The sequence below is a fragment of the Caretta caretta genome, chromosome 1 (genome assembly GCF_965140235.1).
Source record: "Caretta caretta isolate rCarCar2 chromosome 1, rCarCar1.hap1, whole genome shotgun sequence".
Lineage (NCBI taxonomy): Eukaryota > Metazoa > Chordata > Testudines > Cheloniidae > Caretta > Caretta caretta.
This window is the reverse complement of record NC_134206.1, coordinates 208067804-208095425: the sequence shown is the minus strand read 5'-3', so window position 1 is coordinate 208095425 and position 27622 is coordinate 208067804. Positions and strand designations below refer to the sequence as shown.

Below are 27622 nucleotides of genomic sequence, written 5' to 3'. Positions count from 1 at the left end.
CCTGGGGCCAAAGTAAACGTGATCCCAGTTTGGAGTAAAGAAAGGAACTTTTATACAAGGGCCTTGTCCCAAAGAACTTACAAACTGAAGGGACAACATCTAAATGAGGGAGTTCTTTATCATTTAGCTATTTAAACCATGCTGTTTTCATATTCTTTTTTACCATCGTTTTTTATTACTCTTTTAATTCAGAGAGACAAGGTGGGTGAGGTAATATCTTTTGTCAGACCCAACTTCTGTTCGTGAGCAAGACAAACTTTCAACCTTACACGGAGCTCTTCTTCAGGTCATTTAGTTCATTCTCTTCAGGTACATTAAATAAAGCAGAAGTCTTCTGGAGATATAGTAATTACAGAAACCCTGTGTCATGTTTAGCCATTTTTGCACTGCCTAGCCAAATTGTTTAGGCAGATAGTGAAGAGACTTATCAATTTTCTCTAGTTTCTGTTTTTAAATATAGCTATATGTAATTCCATACCAAAAATATATTAAAATAACATTGCCTAATGAAGCAGTCAGAAGTCAGAATATGTCCCAGTTAAGATTTAACGGACAACCTTAAGTCTACCTCCTTGTGTTTCTGTTTTACAATAGGTTTCAGAATAACAGCCGTGTTAGTCTGTATTTGCAAAAAGAAAAGGAGTACTTGTGGCACCTTAGAGACTAACCAATTTATTTGAGCATAAGCTTTCATGAGCTAAGTGAGCTGTAGCTCACAAAAGCTTATGCTCAAATAAATTGGTTAGTCTCTAAGGTGCCACAAGTACTCCTTTTCTTTTTGTGTTTTACAGTAGTAGTTTTTTCTGCAGGTCCTATCTCATTTCTTAATGAAAAAAAACATAAAAATAACTTTCTGTTTGGATAAACAGCACAAAAACAAAGTGAACCAGGTTTGTATGCATCTTAGTATAGTCCAGTGACTCAGGCCGAGTAACTGTGATCACAGCAGGGAAATTGTGATCTCTCTCATTAGTGCACTACCCTTTCCACTAACAGAGGAGGTTTTCTTGTTTCTTGATTATTAATTTATTAATATGACCAAACCGTGGTTTAATGACAGTTAACCCAAAATTTTAAAAGGGTGGAAATAAAAGTTAAAGGCCAGCATTTATTGCCATGTTCACATTATGTTCAATGATGATAATACAGTGCATGTGACATTCACTTCCATTGGCAACATACTCCAAATGTGTATACGTCCAGCATACATCAAAGCAGTGTGCACCCCAAATTAATCAAACTTGCTTTCTATCACAGAACCTTAACTCTGACCTCCTAATTAACTGTCTCAAGAAACTGGCACATCTTAAATTTTTTTATTAAAGCTAATGTTAAAAAAACTATATAATACATAGGTTGGGAAAAGAGTGTCTGTACATCTGGGTATAGTGCTTAGATTATCCACAAAAACAAAGTTTTTAAAAGTCATATGTACTGGCATACAGTTACATAATCAGCAATAACCTAAATTTAGGTGAATAGATTTAACTATACAGTTTAGATATTAGAATCCAAGTACTTGGGTACATCACTCATGAAAAGTTGTACAGAGATTTGGTTGTGGAAAGCAAAATATAACAATAAGTGGAGATTGTCCCTCAGTAATTGAGAATTAGATTGGTTGTCCATTTAGAAAATACAGTCCTACTATCACACAGTCCAAACATGGGTAATGTTATATTTTGCCGTTGTTGAGTTTGCTCGTAAGGTTTTTGGATTAGGATAATAGAATCATAAAATATTAGGGTTGGAAGAGACCACAGGAGGTCATCTAGTCCAATCCCCTGCTCATAGCAGGACCAACACCAACTAAATCATCCCAGCCAAGGCTTTGTCAAGCTGGGTTTTAAAAACCTCTAAGGATGGAGATTCCACGACCTCCCTAGGTAACCCCTTCCAGTGCTTCACCACACTCCTAGTGAAATAGTGTTTTCTAATATCCAACCTAGACCTGCAACTTGAGACCATGGCTTCTTGTTCATGTCTTGTTCATGTTCTTGTCATCTTGCCACCACTGAGAACAGCCTAGCTCCATCCTCTTTGGAACACCCCCCCCCCCCCGGTTAGGTAATTGAAGACTGCTATCAAATCCCCCCTCACTGTTCTGCAGACTAAATAACCCCTGTTCCCTCAGCCTCTCCTCGTAAATCATGTGCCCCAGCTCCCTAATCATTTTTGTTGCCCTCCGCTGGACTCTCTCCAATTTGTCCACATCCCTTCTCTAGTGGGGGGACCAAAACTGGATGTAGTACTCCAGGTGTGGCCTCACCAGTGCTGAATAGAGGGGAATAATCACTTCCCTCGATCTGCTGGCAATGCTCCTACTAATACAGCCCAATATGCCGTTGGCTTTCTTGGCAACAAGGGCACACTGCTGACTCATATGCAGCTTCTCATCCACTGTAATCCCCAGCTCCTTTTCTGCAGAATTGCTGCTTAGCCAGTCGGTCCCCAGCCTGTAGCAATGCATGGGATTCTTTCTTCCTAAGTGTAGAACTCTTGCTTTATATTTTTGAAGGTTTTCTTTGTAACCATAAGAACTAGAAGACTTCTTGTTTTTAAATTGAGATTATGGAGAACAGTATAGGACCCTAAACCCCCCCACCAAAGTGCTGGGTCACTGATATGACCAGTGCTATTCAAACCCATGCCCCCTTGCCAGATTCCAAAGTCCTGCTGCAAATAATGGAGGTGTTAGAGCTGTTCAAAAAAAGTTGCAAGAATCTTTTATGGAAAGTGCAAAATAATCTAAATAATCTCTCCATTATAATAACGTGTATCTAAATATATATATAGATAATATAAAGAGCACCAGTTACTGGCATATATATACGTAGCATTGTTCATAGTAGGTTTAATAGAGTTTTACACTGCAAATGTCTTCCTGAAGGCTGCTCTTAACGAACAGAGGGGTTAGCTGAGTGTCATGTCTAGAGAGGTAATATCTTTTATTGGACCAACTTCTGTTGGTGAGAGAGACAAGCTCTCAAGCTTTCTCACAGTCTTGTGGAGGGTTTATTAGGAGGTTGGGGATTGATATCTGGGTTTCTCTCTGACCCATGAGGTGGAAGGGGTGCGTCTTGTCTTGTCCCAGAAGGAGGAGGAAGATTAGTAGGGAAGATGGATTTCTGCTACCTTGAGGGAAGGGTTGGCGTTCATGAGAACGACTGAGTTTTTGTCCCATGGGGAGGGGAGAGGAGAGTGAATGGGGTAAGGGCTGAATCTCTTGGTCTCTGTGCTGTGGGTAGGGGAGGGTTAACTTTACAGTTCCATGTTGCCTCCCTCGTCTGCCCCCCCCTCCTTTTCCTGTTGCTTTCTCACCCTTTGCTGGCAGGAAGTTGCAGAACTTATTAGTTTCAGTTTGTGTTCGGTCTCTTGGTGCTCGATTGGGATTGAACTTGGGGGGCTTCTCTGGAGGCGGGGGTCCTATCATGGGGACGTAGGAGACCACAGAACCATGGCCCATCCGGAGCCTTCCCCTGCCTTGGTGGCTACGGTGAGTAACACTTGGGATGAGCGCCTAACTCCAACAGTCAGTCACCAGGCTGGAGATCTGGGTTAATGAGAGCGCAGGGCTGGGAGTGGTGTGGGTCTGGTTGGTGACTGCAGGAAGACTGGGAGTCAAGTCTCCTGGGTTGTATCCCCAGGTCTGGGAGTGCAGTGGGGTCTGGTGGGTTAAAATTGGGAAGAGAGTGGGAGTTAAGCCACCTGAGTTTTATTTTCTGATGTGCCTTTTGTGAGTCCCTCCCATTCTGTCGGTCTCCTTTTCCTCCTCTGTAGAAGTGGGCTGGTAGTGATAACCTGCCTCCCCTCCTGAGCTGCTCTCTCCTCCACTGGTGTGACCCCGTAGAACAGTGGTCCCTACATGTTTTACTTTGCACTCCCCCTCCTCCCCCCAAGCTGGGGCTGGGCCTGGGCTCCTGGAGGCGGGGGGCACGGACAGGAGTAAGGGGGGCAAGTTTGGGGCCACAGCTGGGGGAGGGGCTGGCAGTGTAACCTTGGCAGAGGCCTGAGGTTGGTAGCTAGGGCCCCTGTTGTGGGCCCACAGCCGGAACCCTGGGCACAGGGCTGGGAGTGGGGCATGGGGCTGGCAGCTGGAGGCAGGGTCAGGAGTGGAGCTGGGTGGTGCCCCCACCAAAGGGGCTGGCCTGGGCCCCAGCTACGCCCCCCCCCAGTGTTCCTCAGTAGCCCTGTAGGGGGTGCACCTCACAGTTTGGGGACTTCTGCCCTAGAAAGATTGTGCTCCTGTCCTTGATAAGTTCTAGAGCAGAGCAAACTTTTTGGCCCGAGGGCCACATCAGGGTGCAAAACTGTATGGAGGGCCAGGTAGAGAAGGCTGTGACCCCCAAACAGCCTGTCCCCTGCCCCCTATCCGCCCCCACCCACTTCCCACCCCCTGACTGCCCCCCTCAGAACCTCCGACCCATCCAATCCCCCCCCCCGGTCCTTGTCCCCTGACCACCCCCTCCTGGTACCTCCCACCCCAACCACCCCCCCCGGGACCCCACCCCCATTCAACCCACCCTGCTGTCTGTCCCCCCAACCCCTATCCACATCCCTGCCCCCGACAGGCCCCCTGGGACCCCACCCCCTATCCAACCCCCCCCCTTGTCCCCTGACTCCCCTCCTGACCCCTATCCACACCCCTGCCCGCTGACTGGCTCCCTTGGTCTCCCATGCCTATCCAACCCCCACCCCATTCCCCAACTCCTGACCGCCCCGCTCCAGAACCTCCGCCCCATCCAATCGTCCCGTGACTGCCCCCCAGGACCCCCTACCCAACCTGTGCCACCACCACCCCTTACCATGCCACTTAGAGTGGCAGGAGCTTGCAGGCCCGTTGCCCGGACGGAGCCAGTCGTGCTGTCCGTGCGGCGGCGTGGCTGTGGGGTAAGGGGGACAGCGGGGGAGGGGCCGGGGGCTAGCCTCCCTGGCCAGGAGCTCAAGGGCCGGGCAGGACGGTCCTGCGGGCCAGATGTTGCCCACGGGCCATAGTTTGCCCACCTGTGTTCTAGAGAGACAAGGTTGTAGAGGTAATATCTTTTTCTCTGTGGGTGAGAGAGAGAAACTTTCCAACCACACAGAGTTCTTCTACCTTTCCCAAACGTGAAGAAGAGCTTTGTCTTGAAAGCTTGTCTCTTTCACCAACAGAAGTTGGTCCTTTAAAAGCTATTACCTCACCCATCTTATCTCTAATATCCTTGGACCAACACGGCTACAATAACACTGCATACACCTGATGAGTTATAGCAGACCGTGAGCTTGCTCGCGGGGTTTCCTTACATAAGCAAGCCAGAGGGTTAGTCATGTCCCACTTGGATTGGTGAGTGACCTGAGGCTGCTTTCTCCCACTTTCGCACCACAGGAAATAACACTTAACCCAACTATCAAGGAGATGATTCTCCTGAGGTTCCCCAGCCACTTTCACAATCCTACAACATCTCTGCTTCCTCCTGCAAATGCAGTGCTCTAACAGTCCCTCCAGTCCTCCCACCATCTACATATCCAATACTCCCCAGTTCCACAAATTTGGATAATGGATGTTGTCTTGTGTTTCCCGTTCCTATGTATCTAATTCTCTTCAGTAATTCCTATTGCCCCATCTCCTGTGTCCAATTCTCCTCCAGGCCCTCCCATTCCCAGGGGTGCCATTTAGGGAGGGGGGCACATGCTCCCCCAAGTTTCGTACCAAATGATAATTTTACCAGTAGGGGTGGAGCTATGTGGGGGAGGGGCTTGCGGGTGGCTATAGCCACCCTAAAATTTTCCTTAGCTCCCCGTAACCACCCCTCCCAGAGCTGGGGGCCCGGTCAGCAGCCGCTGCTCTCCAGCCACACATCTCCTGCCACTATGGCCCTGGCTGGCAGTCTCCCTTTCTTTGGGAAACTGATCCATGGCTGGCATGGTGCTGGGGGACCCCAACCAATGCTAGAGGTGGCCGTGTCTGAGTGGGTCTCTGCTGAGCTGGGATGGGGGGAAAGGAAACCTGCCTCTGTTGGTGCCTCTGGCTCCGCAGTGGGAGCTGCAGCTACTGCTGTACTGAACAAGCATTCAATCTCCTGAGTGCATGGCTTAGAGACAGCTCAGGTACATGCACGCAGTGTCCCCCCTACAATCCTCCCCAACACACACATGCACAGTCTCTTGCACACTCCCCCTAACACACCCACTCTTTCACATAAACAGTCTCCCTCCTCACACACTAACGCACAGTCTCCCCCAATACGTGCACACTCTCACACACTTGTATTATTATTATAATTGTTGTTACTACTTGGTACTTCCTGTCGAAATGCGCAATACACACATATTCTCTGTAATTTCATTCTGTTGTTTTAGTTTTTTTGACTGGTCTATGCATTTCATAATTTTATTTCTCTCTTATGCTTAAATTTAATTCTTTGAGTAGTGAGTTCTAAAAGGCCTAACCTGTCCTGGCTGGACTAATTATCATTATTACTTTTATTACCATATTGTGCTTTGTCATTTATTATTTAAAGTGGTACAATCAAATAATAATATCCTTCTAGAATATAAATTTAGCTTGTACTCACCTTAGTTGTGCCATTTATTTATTTTTAGAAAACTAAACACATAACTTTAGACACTGTGCAGATGAAGGTCACTTATTTTCAAATTGTATTTTTAATTATATCTGTAAAATAATTTAAAATTTATATGAAAATAAATGCGGTTCCTAGTCTGATAGTAATGATGGAGTCAAATGTTAGTAAGTCACGTACATGATTGTGATTGGTTAATATAAATGCCAAAATAATTAGAAAAATAAATTTGCATTCTTAATAAAAGAGAAAAAACCTTAATCACATATAGAAAAGGAGTACTTGTAGCACCTTAGAGACTAACCAATTTATTTGAGCATGAGCTTTCGTGAGCTACAGCTCACTTCATCAGATGTAGCTCACGAAAGCTCATGCTCAAATAAATTGGTTAGTCTCTAAGGTGCTACAAGTACTCCTTTTCTTTTTGCGAATACAGACTAACACGGCTGTTACTCTGAAATTAATCACATATGTTACAAATTAAGTAAATAACTTTTTAGTTGAGTGAAAAACAGTTGACTAAAATAGAGTAGATAATAGCAGTAACACAGAGTAAGCAGATTTTAAACAGATTTTATTTATTTTTATTTATCTCTACTAAAGATAGTGTACAAAGTATCAAACTTGTGTTTCTGATATCTGTGTTAAGGTTCCAAAACTGATACCTCAAGGCTTGGGATTGGGAATATCTAGCTGTACTATCCCCTGATTGTTCTAAACTTACATATAAGCTTAAAGTATGTCTTTAATTGGTGTTTATATATATTTTTCTTTATTTATAAAGAAATTAGATACAATGGTCCTATCAGCTAATTTCTAAGTTATCTACCAAAAAAAAAAAAAAAGTAAAGTTGCCCCTCCCACCCAATCTGAAATGGCGCTTGTATAGTCAATGCCCTTCAGCACCTCCAGTTTTCCCTGCCTTTCTAGTGCTCCCTGTCTGGCTTTGTTCACCCTGACCCTTAGAGGGATAGTTCATGTTGAGAAATCTTCAGGGAATCTGAATTGGGTTCTCCATGGGGGCCTGTGAAACTGTGTTTTGGGGTTTCCACAGGGCTTTATATTCCAAGGGGGTGTTCCTGGAGTAGGCCTGTTTATTATTCAGTGACTCTAGGAGTTACTTTGTCACTCTGGTGTTCTTTCCCCAGGGCCCCAGGCAGCTGCCTCTCTTCCCTATTTCTGACTCCCTCGCACAGCAGAAACTATTCATTTTTAATGAGCTGCCTCCCTAATCTGTCCCTGACTCAGCAAGAGGTTGGACTTACAGGAATTGCAGTTGCTTTCCAGACTTGCCAGCCAGCCTAGAGACTTTAACTCCTCAGTTGCTGGGATTAGTCAGAAAGAAAGGAATCTCTCCTCTCCTAAGCAGCACTGGAGAACTACTGCCTTACTCAGGGAAGGATTAAGTGGCATTTACCCCCTAGAACCTATATATGAGAGTTAGTACTGAATCAAAGGAGAGAATGCTCCCTTTTGACTCACCCATGATTTTCTGTGTAGTACAGCACCCACTAACACCATGTTTGGGCAGTGGGGTGAGCACTCTGTGAGAAATTGGACCCAGGGATATGTTCTTATTAAAGCATCATGACTCCTGCCCCTCAAAATCATAATATTTTTTAAAAAATACAAGTTGGATTTCTTTATTTGATTTCTGGGTTTTGAGTCTTTAGGGAGCACTTGAGTCACGTTTTCAGGCTTTTTCTCTGCAATTCTGAGGGCCACTAACTTCCCTCTTTTAAAAAAGAGAGTTGAGATTCTCATGCAGTGGCGTGACTCATGGAGGTGGAAATACACCAAACATCAAGAGATTTGTGAAATAGTCATGAGAGTTGGCGACACTGAAGCTTGCGTTCACCAATTAAATATTTGTGTTCTTGCTTTACAAACATTTAGCACAGAGAAAGTAACCTGCAGCCAGTGGAATAAATTTAATCTAAAAGTGTAGGGGCAAAAGCAGCTGGGTCCACAGATGAGCTTGAATTTCCCTTCCTCCCAAAAGCCCGCAGTAGCATCATGTACTGTATTTATGCCATAAAATCTGGCATATTCGTACACTCAAGGGTTTGTTTACACTTGAACTTTTAGTTGTTTTAACATGTTATTTAGCACTGTAACGTGACCGTAAATTCTAGTCTAGATGCTACACAAATGTTTGTTCTAGAACACAAACATTTGTTTGTAAACATGTTAGCATCACTTGCAATAAGTATTTGTATCCTGTCTGCACTAGAATTTACAGCTGTGTTAGATACATTGTTAATTTACTGGCAAAAATTGAATGCAGAGTTAAAGTTACCCCATGCTAACTTGTGTCCTAGAATGTTGAGTTCATGTACCCTGAAAAACTTCCCATTAAGATATAGACTACTTCCACTCCACAAGTGTGACTGGAAGGAAGGCAACTTCCCAGTTTAGAGTAATCTGATTTATAATCAGCAATAGCTATCCTTAGACAATATCAGGTGATATTGAGGTATAGTCTAGTATCCAGCTTGTTACCACTAAGTTTCCACAAAAGTTCATTGGCTTGACATTTTCCTGTTTTGTATATCTTTCCTGTCATTTTAAGAAACCCTCATGCTATACTGGCATCATTGATCCAGTGAAGGGTTTTAGGGCAAGTCTTTGGGATCAGAAATTTTTTGGTGATAGCATTTACCTCCTTTTATTGCTCTCTTTGCCCTGGTCTACGCTGTGGGGGGAGGGGGAGTCAATGTAAGAATAGCGTAGCAACGAGGATAGCGTAGCTGAAGTCGATGTACCTAGATAGTGTATAGAGCAGTATAAAGTAATGGTATGAAATTTTGGTTTGTACTGACTTCGCTAGTGCTTTTTATGTGGCTTGTTGTACAACAAGGCAAATATCTAGGTGAGTTGAAATACGCGCTAGGGTATGTGTATCCCTGGTTGAGAACCAGTGTTTTATTGGACAACTTCTGTTGGTGAAAGAGACAAGCTTTTAAGCTACACAGAGCTGCTCTTCAGGTCCTTCAGACTTCATAGCTGTTGTGTGTAGCTGAAAAGCTTGTCTCTCACCAACAGAAGCTGGTCTAAAATTACCTCACCCACCTTGTGTGTCTCTCATATCCTGGGACCAACACGACTACAACAACACTGCAAGCATCTTTCTTCAACTTGCCTTGCTTATTGGCTTTTATAATTTTCTTTGTCTGTATCAGTATCATAGGGAATAAACCCTTTTAAGTGATTTATATGTACCCATTTTAAGATACAAAGTTGGTGTCCTTTAGAGATTTTGATCTGATATACCACATACATAACATTTTCCCTATGATTTCATAGGGACCTTCTCAACTGCATCAAAACTTTTCTGGGCCTTTCTGTTTTAGAAATGAAATATCTTACCATCAATCTGATATTTTCTGTCATAGGTTTTGTATATTTCTGTTAACCTTTCCAGGTTTTGTTGGGCAAGGAAAAATCTTCCTGTAAATATTTGCTTTAATATAAATGTATTTCTCAGTGTGTAAACCAGAAGCTCTATTTTCACTATTTTTCATATAAAGTATGTGATATAGGAATCTCATGCTGCTTATAATGAGGTCAAAAGGTACAAATTCTGTGAACTTAACTGGTAAAGATTGAATAGACAAAGAACTATAGGAAATCTTAAATCCCAGTTTCTTGGATGGTTGCGCAAACTCTTTTTTTAGCATGATTATGATCAGTTTTCCTTCTCAGATTGGCCAGTGTTTGACATGAGCCATCAAAATGTGTGACAAATGACCAAAATGTGGACTGCCTGTGTTCTGTTGTGCATAAATGACAGATGCTAGGTTTTTTTTAAAAAAAAATTAATAATTGAAATGTTGTTATGGCTTTTAATTTTAATTGTATGTATTTAATTTAAATTAATTTAATTAGAATGTGTTAATCAATAGTTTGTTTTCAACTCTGCGATGAGAAACACTGGAATGAATATGTCTGGGGAAAAACTATTGTATAACACAGATGAATGATCTATTAAAATACACAGAATACAGGAAGTGTGCTTACCTATTCTTTACATTTTAATAAAGCATCTATGTTGTAAAATTTTGTTTTCCCCTGAAATATTCACTCAAATGTTTCTTCCTGAAGGTGATAAAAGCTCAGCAAACTGATAATGATTAGCCTATGATTATTTCAGTACTTTAGCCCGTCTTTCTAATTCCAACACTTCAGCCAACGTGTCCTCACCAACAGCCCCTCTATTCCCCTCTGCAACTATTTATTTTCTTCCCCATTTCCTCCCTCTGTTTCTTCTTCCTTGTTTTCATAGATACTAAGGTCAGAAGGGACCATTATGATCATCTAGTCCGACCTCCTGCACAACGCAGGCCACAGAATCTCACCCACCCACTCCTGCAAAAAACCTCTCACCTATGTCTAAGCTATTGAAGTCCTCATATCGTGGTTTAAAGACTTCAGGGAGCAGAGAATCCTCCAGCAAGTGACCCATCTTCCTCACCTTGTTCCTCTTACTTGCTCCATCCCTTTGCCCCCTCAGTTGCAGACATCTACCGTACTTTCAGGCTAGGCAGGAGTGCCTGTGAGGGTGTGAATTACAGAGGTGGTGGCTTTGGGTTTTGCCAGGCTGAAGGTGGCCAGGGTGGGGGTGGGGCGGGTGACTCTCAATGCCTCCCTGCACCAGCCAATAGCTGTGGTGGGCGAGGCCTGTGCATTGTATCACCACCAGCAGATGCAGGGGATGGGCATATATAGGCGCTCTCCCTCTCCATCCCAACTGACAGGCACTGCAACAGGTGTAGACAGCTACCTGAGGAGGCATAAATGTGGAACAGGGAGCTCGAACTGGCTCCTTGATGAACAGCAAAATGCAGTACAGTTGAGGGGGTCTGGCCTAGATAACTGAAACGGTATGCAATGTGTAACTTTGGGTTTAATCCCCAGTATTTTACATATATCTGCCATGGTCTCAGAAACAGTTTGAACCACTTTCTGATTCTTAAAAGTGGCAAAGAGTCCTGTGGTACCTTATAGACCAACAGATGTGTTGGAGCACGAGCTTTCGTGGGTGAATACCCACTTCGTTGGATGCAACCGACGAAGTGGGTATTCACCCACGAAAGCGCATGCTCCAGTACGTCTGTTAGTCTATAAGGTGCCACAGGACTCTTTGCCGCTTTTACAGATCCAGACTAACACGGCTACCCCTCTGAAGCTTTCTGATTCTTGTTCCCCAAGGCAAGCCTCAGTGACTAAAAACATGATTCACCAGCACACATGCTGTGGTTTGGTGGTTTGAACTATCATTTGATGTGGGGAATAAATTCTATCCATTTTGTAAACAAATAGGTGTCAGTTAGTATATACTTACTTATCTCAACTTGATCTGTGGAATGGGTCCACTAAAGTCAAGTTGTAAATCTGACCATGAGAAAGCAATCTCTGTGAATTGCAGAGGATGTCTGAACCTTGTCCTGGTGAGTTGCTATTTATGGCGTGTAACAACCTCTTTCAAAGCAGCTCATGCATGTCTTGCCAGTATGTTGCTTACTTTAGTGCTTGATAGATGTCATGGATTCCTAAATGGCTACTTCTATAGAAATCATCATGGATATGCATTAACAAAAGTCCTGAAATAGTTCTTGGGAACTAGTTATCATGGTATTTTGTATGTGTAAAAGTCTTTTAAAAAGGCTGAGTCATTAGCTTTGGTTCATCCTTGGTTTATAGTTCTTGATTATTCCTCAGACCGTGATCACTAATAAAACTTATTAGCCTTTTATATATTTGTAAAACCTAGAAATGATTGTCTTGTAACTGCTTTCACAAAATCTGATTCATCCCTGTCCCTTTGTCTGTTATGCCTGAAGATGTGGTATCAGAGTAATCAGCTTACATGACCTGGTGTTTTGTATACTTGGCTTTTCTAGTATTTCCTATATTTACACTATGTACTTTATTTACACTTGGTTCATGTTTGTACATTCCCATGGTATCTTGTTGAAAGCTGCTTCTTTGGCTAGAACATAAGCTTCATTATTGTCAGACCATCTGCGTGAATGCTCTTCCACTTTCTTTCCAGCAAATAATCAATTGCTGCAATCAGTTCTTTGTGTCTAACTGGCTTACTCTTGGAACTGTGGATTGCATCCTGCCTCCATGTGAGTTGGTTAATGGCAACTGTCCATCTTGAAAGTTGATGATATAAGTGCCAAAGCAGTTCAGTTACTATGTGTCATGCTATAGCACTGTGAGTGGCTAAAAAGTCCAATTCTTCAGTGACTATCCTTGCCACAGATAATGTGGGCATAAGGCACCGGGCAAGAAGATAAAGTTGGTGCGCTACTAGCTCTTGAGGCCTGCTGCACTTTCCTCTCTCAACCACCTCTCTTCAGCCTTTTTGAGTCCCTGGTGCACTGTAGCATTCCAGTATGGCCTGTTGCTAGTTGCATCTTCCCAGCTTGCAATGTTGATGTTGAAAGTTTTCAAGTCCCTCTTGCAAACATCTTTGGATTTGAGCCTCGGTCAGCCCAGTGGCCTTGGAGCACCCAGAAGTTGGTTCGATATATCACATAAACGTACATTTAAATACATTCTTTTTCTCTCTTTGACTGTTTTGTGGCAACTGAAAGAGCTGACAGTCTCTTATCTGTTATTTATAATTCATAGTTCTCTGACATTCTTGGAGAGAGGAGGTCCCCCTATTTGCCAGAATTTCATTTTCCTACCATTTCTGTAGTTTTGAATGGCTTTCACATGTGTAACTTTCTCTTAAAAACTTCTAACTTTTGAGAGGGGAATAGGATGGCATACAGCTGTAATAGGCACCTTTGTATGCTTATCTTTTCCTAAACCCACAACTGCAACTCTTTATTGGTTTAGCTTTCACTTTGCTAGAGTTCTCACAGCAGAAAAAAGTCTGTTTCTTTGCAGCTGTACTAATCCCTTTCACAAGAGCAAGTTAGGAAAACATTGCCCTCAAATAAAATTACAAAGAATTTATAAAAACAAAGATCAAAACAATTTCACAGAAGCAAAGCAAAACAAGTACATTCTCACAGCACACTTCTCATTGAGAAGTCAGCCCATTCCAGGTACAAGGGAAAAATATTATTTAACTCATTATGCCTATATAGGCCACCAAAATATCAAGTGTTAGCTTTTAGAGTGTAGTGCATTAAAAAGTTTTCACATCGGGTGTTCTTTCTTTTCTCAGAGCTCAGGGCTTAACTTCTCAATAAACAGTGTGAGGTAACATACAAAGTAAAAAAGTTTTTAAATGAGGAAGGAAAATATAACTTTTCTTAACTGATGGAAATAGTAATAAGACTGCAGTCAAAAACATTCTCAGCTCACAGCTTTATAAATTATTTTGTTAAAGCAATTTTCCCAACCAAACACCGATAAAACAAAAACATTAAAATAAAGGGAGGGTGTGTGTGATATTCGTATAATTATAGATGAGTGAGTTGCTGTAATGATGTTACATTGCTCTGAAGCTTTCTAGATAGTTTTGGAAGTCTCAGGATGTCTGTCTTTGTAGTCCTGGAGCATATTAGTTTTTAAACAGTGAAATGTATTACAAAAAAAGATTTCATCAGGAATTAGGTTGTCTTTCGCATGACTCAAGTGAAGGGATTTCAGTCCTTCCTTAAAATTCCATGTGGTTCATATTCATCCATAGGCCTTGTATCCATTACAGTCTTTCTTCAGAAAGTAGGTCAGTTCAGTTGGTCTCATTGTCATGACAGGCTGGTGCTAGGCTCAGCTGTGAATTCTACCCAAAGAAATAATTTCTCACAATGGTCTTTTTCCTTTGCAGCTCATTCTAACTCTGGCCTGGGTGTGGGCTGAGGAATGCTTGGGAGTAGCCCCAAACCCAGATACCCTACAAATCCATGGGATATCCCTGGGGAGAAAGAAGAGGGAGCTAAAGTGTCAGGTGGGAGAGTACCTACATTCCAACAGGACCCACTGCTGCATGAGATGCCACGCAGGTACAATAGAGTGTAACAGTGAGTCATTACTGCTAAGGCCAGAGAGGAATTCCTGTTTCCTGAACTCTCAGTCCAAATATCTCTTGTTCCCCAGCTATCCCTGGTGAGAATGCCACATCCTGGGGTAAAGGAGACATGTACTCTTAGTCATGGGATCTCCTCTCCCTTTGTCCCCCCACCCTGGTGAGTGCATCCCCTGCTGGGACTAAGGAAACATACCATTTACTTGCACTCTCAGGCAGATGCTGCTCAAGACAATCTGCTGCCTAGGCAAAACTTCAGTGTGTACCCCTCCCACTACAAAATCACCCCACCCTTTAGCATGCCAGGTCACAATGCCATGGGGGAGCCACCCACCAGAAAGCTGCCACCCTTGGCAACTGTCTAGTTTGCCTATAGCTAGAGCAGACTCTCAGGTCTGGATTCCCCTTTCCCCTGCAGTGTCCCTGGCTCTCATTTGCCCTAGGAGAATGTCTCTCTATGCCTGTCAGATCCCTGTTAGGTGATTCTGTTTCAGGGACTTACTTGGCAGAAGACTGTCAGTCAGACAGTCTTGCGACCCGCTGCACACAATGTCCTAAGGGCACGTTCACAGCTACAGATAACATTTTGAGGAAATGCATTAGTTGCCAGCGGTGCCGTTCAGGTGAGTCTCACCCGTCAGAGGATGGGGATGGGGGAAGTGGGTGGTGGTGGCAGGACAGGGACTGCAGGAGTGGACATGGGGCTGCGGTGGTGAGGAATTAGGATAGAGTGGAGGTGGGTGGATGGGGACAAGAACAGTGGAGGAAAGGGATAGGGAGAGTGTCGGTAATTGCAATGGGGTGGTGGTGTTCTGATGAGGACAAGAGCTTGGAGGAAGTGATCGTCAGACTCTTTGGTACCAACTCTTAGTTGGGGGAGAGCAGAGGATGATGATCTCTCTTTCCGGCCTGTGCTGTCACCATGAAGAGGACCCAGTGGTGGAAAGAGGGTGGAATCATCTCTCTCCCTCTCTGTCTCCCCTCAGAATTCCAGCAGATAACACTGTCTGAGTGCACTGAAAAGAAGGATACTGTCTGTGGCTGTCTGCCCAACCAATTTCAGAAAACAGACAGTATTTTATTCAGATGTCTGAACTGCAGCCTATGCCACAACGGGACCATCCGGCAAAAATGTGAGTGTGACGCAGACAGCTGCTACTGCTGCCAGGGCAGGACATAGCAATCCCTTCCTCTCACCCACTTGTCTTGAGGGAGCCAAATCCCCTGCCCTGGAGTTATTTCTCTTCTGGAGCAATTTCTTGTTCCTTCCCTCCTACTTTATTTCCTGAGTCCAGGAATGATTTCACCTTCTACAGTCTTCGCTACCCCTCCTTGCCCCAGTGCAGTCTTTGCTCCCCCATTGCAGATTATCTCTCTCTCTCCTGACCCACAGAGTGAACTTTTCCCCCCTCCATATGCCCAGGAGAAATTTCCTGCTTCATATTAATTCCCCCACCTCTGCCCACCTTGCCTGTGCTGGAGCCAGTCTGCTCTGTCCTGAGCAAATTTTTCCTTCTACTCTGGATACCTCTCCCCTGCTGCTCTGGAGCAATGTCTTCCCACTCCCGTCAATAAGCCCTGGAAGGATCCTACTGTCTCTCACACTCTGGAGCAGTTTTACACCTCCTATGCCCTGGAGTGATGCACTCCCACACTGCCGTAGAATCACTTTCTCCCCTGTTCCCCCTGCCCTTGATTGATTTCCCTCTCCCTTGCCATGGGGCAGTTCTCTCCTCCAGCCTCTCCCTGACTTGGGAGTGATTTTTCCATACCCCTCTCCTTCTTATGGAGAGACTACGGGTCTGTCTACACTTGAAATGCTACAGTTGCACCACTGTAGCAATTCAGTGTAGACACTACCTATGCTGATGGGAGAATACCTCCCATTGGCATAGATAATCCACCTCCCTGAGAGATGGTAGCTAGATTGATTGAAGAATTCTTCTATTGACCTAGCACTGTCCACACAGAAACTTAGGTCAGCTTAACTATGCCACTCAGGAGTGTGGATTTTTCACATCCCCGACCAACAGAGTTAAACTGATCTAATTTTCTAGTATAGACCAGGCCTTAGTCCCGCACCACCTCCCTCCTGACCTATGCTCATTTCCTCCTCCATCCCCTTTCTCCTGTAGTCTGTTTTCCTTCTTTTCCCATAGTACAGCTCCCTACCCAATTGTTCTGAAGCTAGTCTCCCTCTCTTTGGCAATTTTCCCCTTCCACATCTCACACCTTCCGTGGTATGAATTTCCCTGCCCCTTAGGCGTGTCCCCTCCTCTGCCGTGCCCCTTCCCATTCTTGCTTCTCTCCCTCTCGCACTTGAACACACTCATGCTTGCCCTAGAGTGACTTCCCTCCTCCCCCTGCCCTTGAGCAATTTCCTTCGCTCTCCTCTGACTTAGAGCTGTTTCCCTCCCTCCTCCCCCTAGTGCGCTCCCCCCCCATGTGTTCTGGAGCCATTTTCCCTCCCTTCCTCAAGTGAGTTTTGCCTCTCCTCCACCCTGCCCTGCCCTGCCCTTTAGCTGGTTCCCTCCCTCCCTCATGGTGTGACTTCCTCTTGAGCAGTTTCCCTCACAACTGCACTAGAGCATTTTTTCTTACAGATATTGCCCACACATGACGTCCCACAGCTCAGAGTGATTTCTCTCTTCCCCCCTGCCCTGATTGGCTTCCTCACTCATGCCTGCTGCTCTGGAGCCACTTCTCCCTCTCCTTCCCCTCCTGCTTGCTCTGTAGTGAATTTTTTCCCTTGTGCACCTCTCTGTTTCCATCTTTCAACCCAGTTTCTGCTACACTGGAGCAGTTTCCCTCTGTCCTGTGCCAGAGAGTGATCCCCCTGCTCTGAAACAGTTTTCCCCAACCACCATCTACCGGGGAGTGTCACACCTGCCCCCATCTCCTCCCAAACACCCATGCCATGGAGTGATTCACCTTCCTGACAACAGTTTCCCCACCCCCAAAGAGAGATCATCCTCTCCCCACCCTCAAGGGATTTTCCTTCTCCGTCATCTCCCCTGGGGCTGATGTTTCCCTCTTTTCTCTACAGGTACAAAGAACAGTGACACGATCTGTGTCTGTCATGCTGGATACTTCCTGCACAAAAATAGCTGCAACCCTTGCAACAGGTTGGTTTCCTGTTCCTATGCTCCCCCTACTTATGCAACTGTGAGAGTGGACTCCATTAGGCACTGACCTTCTGCAGGCAGATTGAATAACCTCATCTTCCAGGCTCAGGCTGCCCCCTAGTGCTGTCCCCAGACAGATTTGCAAGGGGCTGTGAAATGGGGCACTCTCTAAGAATACTTGACACATGTTGCCCTCACTCCCCACATCACTCAGATTTCTGCTTCCCTCTTTCAGCTGTAATGAAGAAGAATGTAAGAAGGTCTGTGACGCAGTGCCAAGGCCATCAACTTCCCCCTCGGTGCAGGGTAACTACTGGGGTACAGTATTGGCATTCCTCCAACATTTGCTTCTGCTTTCACTACCAACCCCATCGCCATCCTCCCTGCCCTATTACTGCCCTATGCATCCTCCTCTCTCCCCACTTTTCCTCCGCTTTCACTCCCATTCCCATCTTCACATGTTCCCTTTCCAGTCTTGCGCCTGTCCTTACTCCCACCCTCTCCCCTTCCTTCTGTTACTCACTCAACGTTTCTCCCTCGTCTAGGTCATACCATCTTACTTGTTGGCCTCGTCGTTGTGCTTGCAGCTAGCCTTGGACTGCTCTTTGCAGTTAAATTGATCAAGCAATACCGTCAAAAATTGACAACCGCTATTTTTTACTCCTGTGGTGAGTACAACGGTCTCTGAGGTGATACCGGCTGGGGGGATTTTGCGGAGGGGGGGGGAGCGAGGGAGGGAGGGACATATGGGGCTCGGCATCCCATTGGTCTGATCTAGTGCAAGGATGGAGGTGCATGCTAGGGTAGATGAGCTCATTGTCCTGATCTTGGCAGTTCTTACAGTCTTGCATCCATACTCACGCCTGTGATGAGAATCCCTCCCGTGAGCTTGTTGCTGGGATTTGTGCATTTCACTAAAATCCCTCGAGTGAAGTCAGAGCTATAGAGGCACCCGTGGGCTTGAGATGCTTTTTCTGTTTATCTTGGCGGGGAGGAAGTGAAAACAATTTCTTCTTTTTTCAGTTTCTACGCAGCAGCCAAAGAGGGAGCCAGTATCTGAAGTAAGCAAGGTACTCAGTGTAGAAACCTACCTTCAGATTATCATTCCCCTCAGACCCATTCCACCTGCCTGGGGCCCAGGGCAATATTCTTCCCCCAGCCTGTTCTCAGGGTTTGTACTTCTGAACATCCCGAGCACTAAGGCTCTGGGTCCTATACATAAAGAGACAACTTCTCAGGGTATGTCTACACTACAATATTAGGTCGAATGTATAGAAGTTGATTTTTTAGAAAGCGATTTTATACAGTTGATTGTGTGTCCCCCCACTAAGCGCATTAAGTCGGTGGAGTGTGTCCACAGTACCGAGGCTAGTGTCGACTTTTGGAGCATTGCACTGTGGGTAGCTATCCCGCAGTTTCTGCCGCCCATTGGAATTCTGGGTTAAGCTTCCAATGCCTGATGGGGCAAAAACATTGTTGCGGGTGGTTTTGGATACATGTAGTCAGTAGCCCCTCCCTCCGTGAAAGCAACGGCAGACAATCGTTTCGTGCCTTTTTTCCGTGCGGGTGCCATACTGCTTTCAGCAGACGGTGCAGTAGGTCTGCAAACTATCGTCATCGAACAACCACTTCCGCTGCCACTCTGCTCTCCTGATGCTATGAATCCACCTCGCAGGTCCTCTATGTGACCGTCATCATCCACCGCTTCCGCTGCCACTCTGCTCTCCTGCTGATCTCGCAGGGCTGCTTCCACTGCAACTCTGCTCAGCTGCTCTTGTCTTGCTATAACACGGCAAGCATGCAGCCCGCTCATCTGTTGTGTCCTGGCAGCAGACGGTGCAGTAGATCTGCAAAATTGGTCATCCAACCACCGCTGCCCCTGCAACTCTGCTCTCCTGCAAACGCCATACCATGGCAAGCATGGAGCTCGCTCAGATCACCGCAGCAGTTATGAGCATTGTAAACACCTCATGCATTATCATGCAGTATATGCAGAACCAGAACCTGTAAAAGCAGGCGAGGAGGCAATGGCAGCGCGGTGACAAGAGTGATGAGGACATGGACACAGACTTCTCCCAAGCACGGGCCCCGGCAATTTGGCCATCCTGGTGGCAATGGGGCAGGCTCATGCCATGGAACGCTGATTCGGGGCCCAGGAAACAAGCACAGACTGGTGGGACTGCATAGTGTTGCAGGTCTGGGATGATTCCCAGTGGCTGCGAAACTTTTGCATGCGTAAGGGCACTTTCATGGAACTTTGTGACTTGCTTTCCCCTGCCCTGAAGTGCAAGAATACCAAGATGAGAGCAGCCCTCACAGTTCACAAGCGAGCGGCAATAGTCCTCTGGAAGCTTGCAATGCCTGACAGCTACTGATCAGTCAGGAATCAATTTGGAGTGGGCAAATCTACTGTGGGGGCTGCTGTGACCAAGTAGCCAACGCAATCACTGAGCTGCTGCTATCAAGGGTAGTGACTCTGGGAAATGTGCAGGTCATAGTGGATGGCTTTGCTGCAGTGGAATTCCCTAACTGTGGTGGGGCAGTAGACGGAACGCATATCCCTATCTTGCGATCGGATCACCAAGGCAGCCAGTACATAAACTGAAAGGGGTACTTTTCAATGGTGCTGCAAGCACTGGTGGATCACAAGGGACGTTTCACCGACATCAACGTGGGATGGCCGGGAAAGGTATATGACGCTCGCTTCTTCAGGAGCTCTGGTCTGTTTCAACAGCTGCAGGAAGGGACTTACTTTCCAGATCAGAAAATAACCGTTGGGGATGTTGAAATGCCTATAGTTATCCTTGGGGACCCAGCCTACCCCTTAATGCCATGGCTCATGAAGCCATACACAGGCACCCTGGACAGTAGTCAGGAGTTGGTCAACTATAGGCTGAGCAAGTGCAGAATGGTGGTAGAATGTGCATTTGGACGTTTAAAAGTGTGCTGGTGCAGTTTACTGACTCGGTTAGACCTCAGCAAAACCAATATTCCCATTGTTATTACTGCTTGCTGTGTGCTCCATAATATCTGTGAGAGTAAGGGGGGAGGTTTATGGTGGGGTGTGAAGTTGAGGCAAATCGCCTGGCCCCTGATTAAGCGCAGCCAGACATTAGGGCGGTTAGAAGAGCACAGCAGGGCATGCTGCGCATCAGAGAAGCTTTGAAAACCAGTTTCATGGCTGACCAGGCTACAGTATGACAGTTCTGTTTGTTTCTCCTTGATGAAAACCCGCCCCCTTGGTTCACTCTACTTCCCTGTAAGCCAACCACCCTCCCCTCCCCCCTTCCATCACCACTTGCAGAGGTAATAAAGTCATTGTTGTTTCAAATTCATGCATTCTTTATTAATTCATCACACAAATAGGGGGATAACTGCCAAGGTAGCCCAGGAGGGGTGGTGGAGGGAAGCACCGGGTGGGGTGGGGGAGGAGGGGAGGAGAAGGCCACACTGCACTTCAAAACTTATTGAATGCCAGCCTTCTGTTGTTTGGGTAGTCCTTTGGGGTGGAGTGGTTGGGTGCCCGGAGCCGCCGCGCCTCCCCCCACATTCTTGGGCGTCTGGGTGAGGAGGCTGTGGAACTTGGGAAGGAGGGTGGTTGGTTACACAGAGGCTGCAGTGGTGGTCTGTGCCTTTCCTGCACCTCAACCATACGCCGGAGCATATCAGTTTGATCCTACAGTAGCCTCAGCATTGCATCCTGCCTCCTTTCATCATGCTGCCGCCACCTTTCCTCTTGATCCTGCCACCTCTCCTGTTGCTCCCGCCACTTGTCCTCTCGTGCGTCCCTCCTGTCCTTGCGTTCATTTTGTGCTTTGCTGGACTCTGCCATTGTCTGCCTCCACGCATTTTGCTGGGCTCTTTCAGTTTGGACTGCATGAGCTCAGAGAACATTTCATCACGAGTGCGTTTTTTTCCACCTTCTTATCTGCACTAGCCTCTGGGACGGAGATGCTAGTCGCAGCGTTGAAACATTTGCAGCTGCGGGAGGAAAAAAAGGGAGATTAAAATTGAAAAAAACACATTGACCATTTAAAAGGAGGGGCTGATGTTTTTGGGTTAACGTGCAGCACAAACCCAACTAAACCCCCCCGACACCCAATTCTCTGGGATGATCGCTTCACCCCTCCCCCGACCACGTGGCTAACAGCGGGGATGATTTCTTTTCAGCCACAGGCAAACAGCCCAGCAGGAACGGCCACCTCTGAAAGTCCCTTTAATAAAATTCCCCTATTTCAACCAGGTGACCATGAATGATATCACTCTCCTGAGGCTAAGACAGAGAGATAAAGAACGGATGTTGCTTGAATGCCAGCAAACACTGGGACCATACGCTGCCATGCTTTCTTATGCAATGATTCCAGACTACATGCTACTGGCCTGGCATGGTAAAGTGTCCTACCATGCAGTATGGAATAAGGCTGCCCTCCCCAGAAACCTTTTGCAAAGGCTTTGGGAGTACCTCCAGGAGAGCTTCATTGAGATGTCCCTGGAGGATTTGCACTCCGTCGCCAGACACGTTAACAGACTTTTCCAGTAGCTGTACTGGCCGCAAATGCATCCCAAGTCTTCAGGGCAAATTAATCTTTAAACACGCTTGCTTTTAAACCGTGTATTATATTTACAAAGGTACACTCACCAGAGGTGCCTTCTCTGCCTTCAAGGTCTGGGAGCCTGGGTTGGGAGTGTACTGTCTCCAGGGTGATAAACAGTTCCTGGCTGTTGGAGAGAATGGTTTCTCCGCTTGCCTGGTGTGCGCTGTCTTCAACCTCCCCATCCTCCTCATCTTCCTCATCCCCACAATCCTCATCCCTGTTGCGTGAGACTCCCTTGCAGGAGTCCACGTACAGTTGTGGGGTAGTTGTAGGGGCACCTCCTAGAATGGCATGCAGCTCATCATAGAAGTGGCATGTCTGGGGCTCTGACCCCGAGTGGGCGTTTGCCTCTTGGGTTTTTTGGTAGGCTTGCCTAAGCTCCTTAAGTTTCACGCGGCACTGGTGCGGGTCCCTGTTATAGCATTTGTCCTTCATGCCCTTGGAGATTTTTTCAAATATTTTGGTATTTCGTCTTTTGGAACGGAGTTCTGATAGCACAGATTCGTCTCCGCATACAGTGATCAGATCCAGTACCTCCCGTTTGGTCTATGCTGGAGCTCTTTTGTGATTCTGGGACTCCATGGTCACCTGCGCTGATCAGTTTGCCACGCTGGCCAAACAGGAAATGAAATTCAGAAGTTCGCAGGGCTTTTCCTGTCCACCTAGCCAGTGCATCCGAGTTGAGAGTGTTGTCTGGAGCGGTCACAATGGAGCACTGTGGGATAGCTCCCGGAGGCCAATACCATCGAATTGCGTCCACACTCACCCAAATTTGACCCGGTGATGTTGATTTCAGCGCTAATCCCCTCGTTGGGGAGGAGTACACAAATCGATTTGAAGAGCCCATTAAGTCGACAAAAATGGCTTCGTTGTGTGGACGGGTACAGGGTTAAATCGATGTAACGCTGCTAAATTCGACCTAAACTCGTAGTGTAGACCAGGGCTCAGTTTCACAGACCCCCTGACGAGTGAGGAATAGATTCTGAGTTCCTATCCCCAGGCTTCATCTTGCCCCATTCTCCTCTCTCTCAGGATTCATGCTTCTCAGACACTTGCAGATGGGTCTCATGTCCCACCCTGTTTCGCCCCCATCCTTTATGCCTGGCCTGGCCAAGCCTGGCAGATTTAGCTCACTGAATTTCTCCTCAGAACTTGATCCCTCCAGCCCCCTGAGCATTTCTGTGGCTCTTCTCTGAGCTCCCTCAGTTTGTCGCTACCTCTCTGGGATTAAGGGGCTCAGAGCTGAGTGCAGTATTGGGATCTCCTCAAGACTGTATAAAGAGGGACTGTCCCCTCCCTCCTCTGGAACTCATTTGAGATCTCTGAGACCATGGGGCCCCGAGCTGGGCTCCCAGCATGACTCAGTTCTGTAGCTGTTTCCTCTTAGACTCCCATTTTCTGATGCCAAGAGAAAGTTTAACCCCTTTTGCTCTGTAGGTAAGAAATGTTTGACCCCCATCCCCACAAATAAGGTGTCTTTGGGGGGTTCCCCTCCCTCATGTGAAAGTTTTAACTTCTGGGTCCCTGATCCATTACCCTGTTAAGTGCGCAGTAGCAGCTGTTCCCCTCAGATATAGTGGGTGTTGGGTTGCTCCAGTGGTGATTCCAGAGTAAATACTTGTCTCTCACAGGTTGTGATGAATGAGAGGAAAGCTGCCACCTTTGCTCCGGTACCACCCCAGATAGAAAAAATGTGGACAGCCAATGCTGTGCCAAGGTCAATGGTTGCACAAGAGCTACCAGATTGTGTCAGACCTGCTGGAAAGACTCAACTCCCAGACAGTGAGTGCAGCTCCCCCTGAGAAATGGGATTTCTGCGTGCATGTGGGGGTGGGATGTGCATGTGTCTGTGCAGCATGTGCACCTGTGTGCATATGTGCATGACAATTCTGTGCATCAGTTGCAGCCCTGTGCCCAAGCAGATCTAGTACATATGAGTTCACATGTGTGTGTGTTTGCATGAGGCCAGCCAAGGGTGGCCTGTTGCATGTGTCCAGTCTTGTGTGTGACAGTCTTGTTTTGGTGAGTTTATGGCCTGCTGTACTTTACTGTGTGAATGCGTGGCAGTGACACAGTGCAAGCATCTTTACAAGAATGGCCTGGCATGTGTGTGCATGTGTATGCAAGACCATCCCTGTGAACAAGCTTGCGGGATCCTCCATATTCATTTGTAGATAGGCTCAGACCCAGGTGTGACATGTGTCTGTGTGATCACTCAGAGGGATGCAAGACCTTATCTGAGGGAGGTGCTTCCCAACATGGCACCATCATGTTTCCCACCCAGACTACACTGGTGCCGTTTGCGTCCCCCCTCCACTTCCCCAGACCCTGCTGCTGATGTCCCCTTGCTTGTTTCACCCAGACCCTGTTGTTCTCTATACTGTGGCGGACCATGTGCTGCTGTCTCGGTGGAAGGAGTTTGTGCGACGCCTGGGGCTGAGTGACTATGAGATTGAGCGAATCGAGCTGGAGCAGCGGCGTGTGCGGGATGCCCAATATGAGATGCTGAGACAATGGAGGCTGCAGATGGGCCAGGGTGCCACAGTGGAGCGCATCAGCTATGTCCTCAACCAGATGGAGCTGAGTGGTTGCAGCGAGGCTATTCAGGAGGCATTGTCCAGGCAGCCCTAACCCCCATTCTTACCTCCTGCACAGGCAACTCTAACCTCTTCTGCTTTCGTGCTCCCTTCGGTAGCTCTGTCCCTCCTCTTCAGAGAGGATTCGAGTTCACTCTTTCTTTCTTGTGTGTCTCCATCTCTTTTCCCCACCCCCTCTGGTATGGTTGTTGGGGTTGGCAGCAGGTGATGCTGGTGGAAGGTTAATGATCACTTTTCAGTGAACCACAAAGTCACTTATGCCGTCAAACCAAGAGAGAGTCCTACAGCAACTGTCATGGGGGAGCACCTCCGAAAGGACGAAACAGACTGATTCTGTGACTGAAACATGGAGGCCAACCTACAATGCAGAACCCAACCTCCCAGCCCTGGAAAGGGAACATCGACTGGGGCCTAGTCATGGATGTTCAGCGGTTGGATGGTGCCACCACAAGAAAGAGGGAGAAGTTATCTTCCTGTTCCTCTATTGCTCAAGGGGAGTAATGGGGTTTCTCAGGTGCTGATAGGTCAGGTGAGATTGGTGCTATTTCTATAGCTCTTTTCTGTACCTAAAACACATGTAAAAGAGCATTAACAAAGGACATGTATATGTGTCACTGTGCGTGTGTGCATGAACAAGAGCAAGTGTGCATGGGATGGGCGCGAGTGTGGCTTTGAATGTACTTGCCTGTGTGCATACATGAATGACTGGTTGAGAATGGAAAAGTGCATGCACATACAGTGGCATGAGTGCATCTGCACATCTCTGCTTACACTCAGGCAAGGCAGGCATGCGTGACTGTGGCCTCATATGTGTGTCTGCCTTTGGGTGATTTGCTTAATCTGATTTAACTGAAAATACGATGGCATATATTTTGTTAGGAACTTCTGAATAATTTCACACTACTTCCCAGTCTCCATCCCATGAGTGCTCAGTGTTACATTCCTCCAAGTGTTACCCCTTGTGAGGTGTGGTATTGCTAAGGGCTCAAATTATCCTCACACCTTTTGAGCAGGGGTTCTCTGTCTCCTGCACAGGGCCAGGCCATTTTTTAAAAACTCTTGTAAATACACTAAACACTCTGAAATAAAAGCCCAGTTTGTAACCCTGCTTCCAGTCTGCATTTGTCCATTTCGTCCTCTCCTGCATACCACTGGAAGAGAGAGACAGGAGAGGGGGGACCCCAGAAGCAACCAGCATGGGCCACAGCCAGAGATGGAACACTGGATTTGTGGAATGAAGGATCTCCTCTTTTGTACATAGAATTCAATTGTCCCAAAGACTTGGGGAAGTTGGAGGAGAGCTGGCTGATTGCGAGTGAGGAAAAGAGGTGAATGTGAGCATGAATGGAGGCCTCAAGACATTTGGAGGATTAGTCTGTTAATGAGATGCCAGCAAATTTTAAGTGAACTTGCAAACGATACACAGTTAATATTAAAAAATAGTAAAATCTCTTTGATTAAGCACAGGGAATAATTATAGTGAAGTGGCAGTTCCTGTATAGTTAATGTTAAGATCCCCTTTCTATTTAAAGCTCTATAATAAAAATAATGTGCCCTCATATAGCACATTTCTGTAGATCTCCAAGTGCTTTACAAAGAAGGTCAGTATCATTATTATTTACAGTTGGGGAAACCCGTGACATAGAAGTGAAATAACTTGCTTGTCATTGCTCAGGTCAGAGGCAGTGCGTCAATAAAACCCAGATCATCTAATCCGTTCCAATGTTCTATTAGCTAGCCCTGCTCACTCTTCTCAATTGGGGCCAGTTCCTTTAACCAAATGACTTCACTTAGGCCAAGTCTACACTACTAAATTAAGTTTACCTAAGTTACATCAACGTACAGCCATGGTTGTAATTGAATCGGTTTTACATGTCCACACTACACTTCTTGTGTCATCACCAGGAGTGCTTGCCCCAATTTAACTGTCAGTGTGGGGCATTGTGGGATGGCTTCTGAAAAGTAGCAACAGTCAGTGTAAGCAACACAGAGTCTACACCAGTGATCCTCAGACCTCAGTAGTTCAGGAACCAAATTAGCGATCAATCAACATTACCCGGAAGAGCCACAGTAGCGTGAATTCATTGTTTCATTTACTATAGTACTATATATTCATATTTATACAGTATATATATAGTTGTCACAGCAAAATGACTGACCAAGTATTATTATTTTATCAACTACAATTGGTTAATAACAGTAAAAGCACCCTGATTGGCTAATAATTATATCACACAGTGTTTTAATATGTGCTACAAAGAGCCACAGGCTACACATTAAAGAGCCACTTGTGGCTCGCAAGCCTCCGTCTGTATATCGCTGATCTATACTGACACTGCATCGATCTAACTACATCGACCTAAGCGCTACGCCTCTCCCATAGGTGGAGTGATTAAGTCAGTGTAGTGGGTGAGTTACATCAGTGGGAGCTGCATTTTAGTATAGACACTTGACGTAGCTGGACGTAAGTGCCTTCATAAGATTTTTATCCTTTTTACAACCCAAACTTTACTTGTAAACATACAACTATATAACAACAACTGCTCTAGGGACACTATAGATATTCAAAGACAAGGAAACAAAGTTTATAAGGGAAAGAAAGTTTTCAGGATTGTTTAAAGCAACTACTGTTATGATCTTTGAATTTTACAAGATTATTTTACACCAAGCATGCACTTAATTCGTTAAAATCAAATGATGTTAAGGTAAATACACAAAGTAAACCAAAAGCCCTAAAAGCAGGAAGAAA

The 27622-nt window shown here is 46.0% G+C and overlaps 1 protein-coding gene and 1 long non-coding RNA gene across 4 annotated transcripts; one reads left to right on the top strand and one right to left on the bottom strand.

The window, feature by feature from the left end:
- The first annotated feature begins 3304 nt into the window (after positions 1-3304).
- Positions 3305-25976, top strand: TNFRSF1A (TNF receptor superfamily member 1A). Of its 3 annotated transcripts, none has more exons than XM_048819327.2 (10): positions 3305-3496; positions 14359-14533; positions 15051-15179; positions 15543-15689; positions 17603-17681; positions 17917-17987; positions 18227-18349; positions 18705-18751; positions 23908-24058; positions 24639-25976. In XM_048819327.2, exons 1-10 carry the CDS (start codon positions 3458-3460, stop codon positions 24905-24907), a joined length of 1230 nt encoding a protein of 409 aa, XP_048675284.1. In that variant the 5' UTR covers positions 3305-3457; the 3' UTR covers positions 24908-25976. The 3 variants fall into 3 exon arrangements, with proteins under 3 accessions (XP_048675284.1, XP_048675272.1, XP_048675263.1); XM_048819315.2 differs by having other exon boundaries at positions 17917-17999; positions 18705-18742; XM_048819306.2 differs by having other exon boundaries at positions 3306-3496; positions 17917-17999.
- On the bottom strand, positions 21000-23909 carry LOC125621901 (uncharacterized). The gene is made up of 2 exons (XR_007352617.2): positions 22321-23909; positions 21000-21662 (listed from the first exon to the last, which is right to left on the bottom strand). It is a non-coding gene; the product is annotated as an uncharacterized LOC125621901 (long non-coding RNA).
- Positions 25977-27622: the final 1646 nt, after the last annotated feature.

Coding starts and splice junctions, on each gene's coding strand:
- TNFRSF1A (XM_048819306.2), top strand. CDS start 3,458: ATGGCCCATCCGGAGCCTTCCCCTGCCTTGGTGGCTACG. Junction 14,534..15,050: donor CTGCATGAGATGCCACGCAG/GTACAATAGAGT, acceptor ATTCTGTTTCAG/GGACTTACTTGGCAGAAGAC. Junction 18,752..23,907: donor CAGTATCTGAAGTAAGCAAG/GTACTCAGTGTA, acceptor TGTCTCTCACAG/GTTGTGATGAATGAGAGGAA.